General features: G+C 51.7%; 1 protein-coding gene across 1 annotated transcript; it reads right to left on the reverse strand.

Annotated features, from left to right (window-relative positions):
• Positions 1 to 6: 6 nt before the first annotated feature.
• Positions 7 to 1,153, reverse strand: LOC120860125 (cytokine receptor-like factor 3; the record flags this gene model as incomplete). Its single annotated transcript, XM_040235938.1, has 1 exon — positions 7 to 1,153. A coding segment is annotated over exon 1 (1,100 nt), but the record flags the coding sequence as incomplete, so codon positions are not given.
• Between the last annotated feature and the right edge of the window lie 51 nt (positions 1,154 to 1,204).

Below are 1,204 nucleotides of genomic sequence, written 5' to 3' on the forward strand. Positions count from 1 at the left end.
GCGGGCAACTGATTAGTCATTTCTTTTCCATTTACAAAAACTGCACCATTTGTACTAATGCATACTGCTTGATCCCGCTGCAGGGAGTCATATCCATTCTGTTTTTCTGCACACACTCCTATACTGTCTCTTCTGTCTGGTTGTCCCACAGTTTCAACTCTGAATGTTAACGTCTGCCCACAGAAGTAAGTGGGGGCGCTGGAGTAGAGAACACCGGACGACTCGGCATCGTTACGAAGCGCTATGTTTCTCCGACTGCTCAGGCTGTACCCCTCAAAGCCAGCTGTCCACTCATGCGGCACCAGCGTGGAATGACCAATCTGGGGGACACTCCACGGACTCCACTCCTGTCGGCCGTCTCCTCGGGCGCAGACTCTGAACTGATAATCAACGTTGGGGTCTATGTGCAATACAATGAATTCCGTTTCAGAGCCTACGTATACATCCTCAAAATGATTGGAAGTACATTTACGGAACTGGAGCCTGTAATCTTGGGCAGTAAAGTCGTCATCCACCTTACACCAGCGTACGATGATGCCTCCAGGTTTCTCTATCAGTTCTTCTATCTGTACCGGTGGGCGAGATGCTACTGTTCCATGTTTAAAAATATGGTCTTTCACTATGTTAAGAATTGAGTCATCCAATTGAGCAGATAAGCAAGGCACGTCGACCAGTAAAGGCACTTCTGGTAGGCTGTCCAGCTGGATGTGTGAGGCTTTCTTGGTAAAGCTCCAGAGCTTTTCATTCTGTTCTCCTACACCTCCCTGAATGGCGAGCTCACCTTCTTGGGCTAAGTCCTCTGCGGTGTTAACTCCGTGTTCTATCAGCTTCTGGCAGTCATCTAGTGGTTTGATGGTCTCCTGTTCAATGGTGTCCACCTCTTGCAAGAGGGTCACCAATCGCTCATCCAGGAGCTTTGTAAGCGTTCCTTTTAAATCATTAAAATGCTGTTTGAGGACATCTCTCGTCTGGGATGCACTCTCCTTGATCTGCCTCCGCGCCTCCCGCAGACCCTGCAGCCTCTGGCTCAGCTCCCGGCGGTAGCTCTGCGCCGCCTCCACGCTCTCGCGGGCCTCCTGCAGCAGCAGCTCGGGCTCCAGCTCCATCGTCCCCTCGTCCGGCCGCGCGGCCGGCGGCAGCGGGCGCGGTTCCCGACTCCATAGCAAGCCCTTTAAAGTTGCAGAATTTACACAAGAAAATGTCT

Source organism: Oryx dammah, unplaced genomic scaffold (genome assembly GCF_014754425.2).
Source record: "Oryx dammah isolate SB20612 unplaced genomic scaffold, SCBI_Odam_1.1 HiC_scaffold_9465, whole genome shotgun sequence".
NCBI lineage: Eukaryota > Metazoa > Chordata > Mammalia > Artiodactyla > Bovidae > Oryx > Oryx dammah.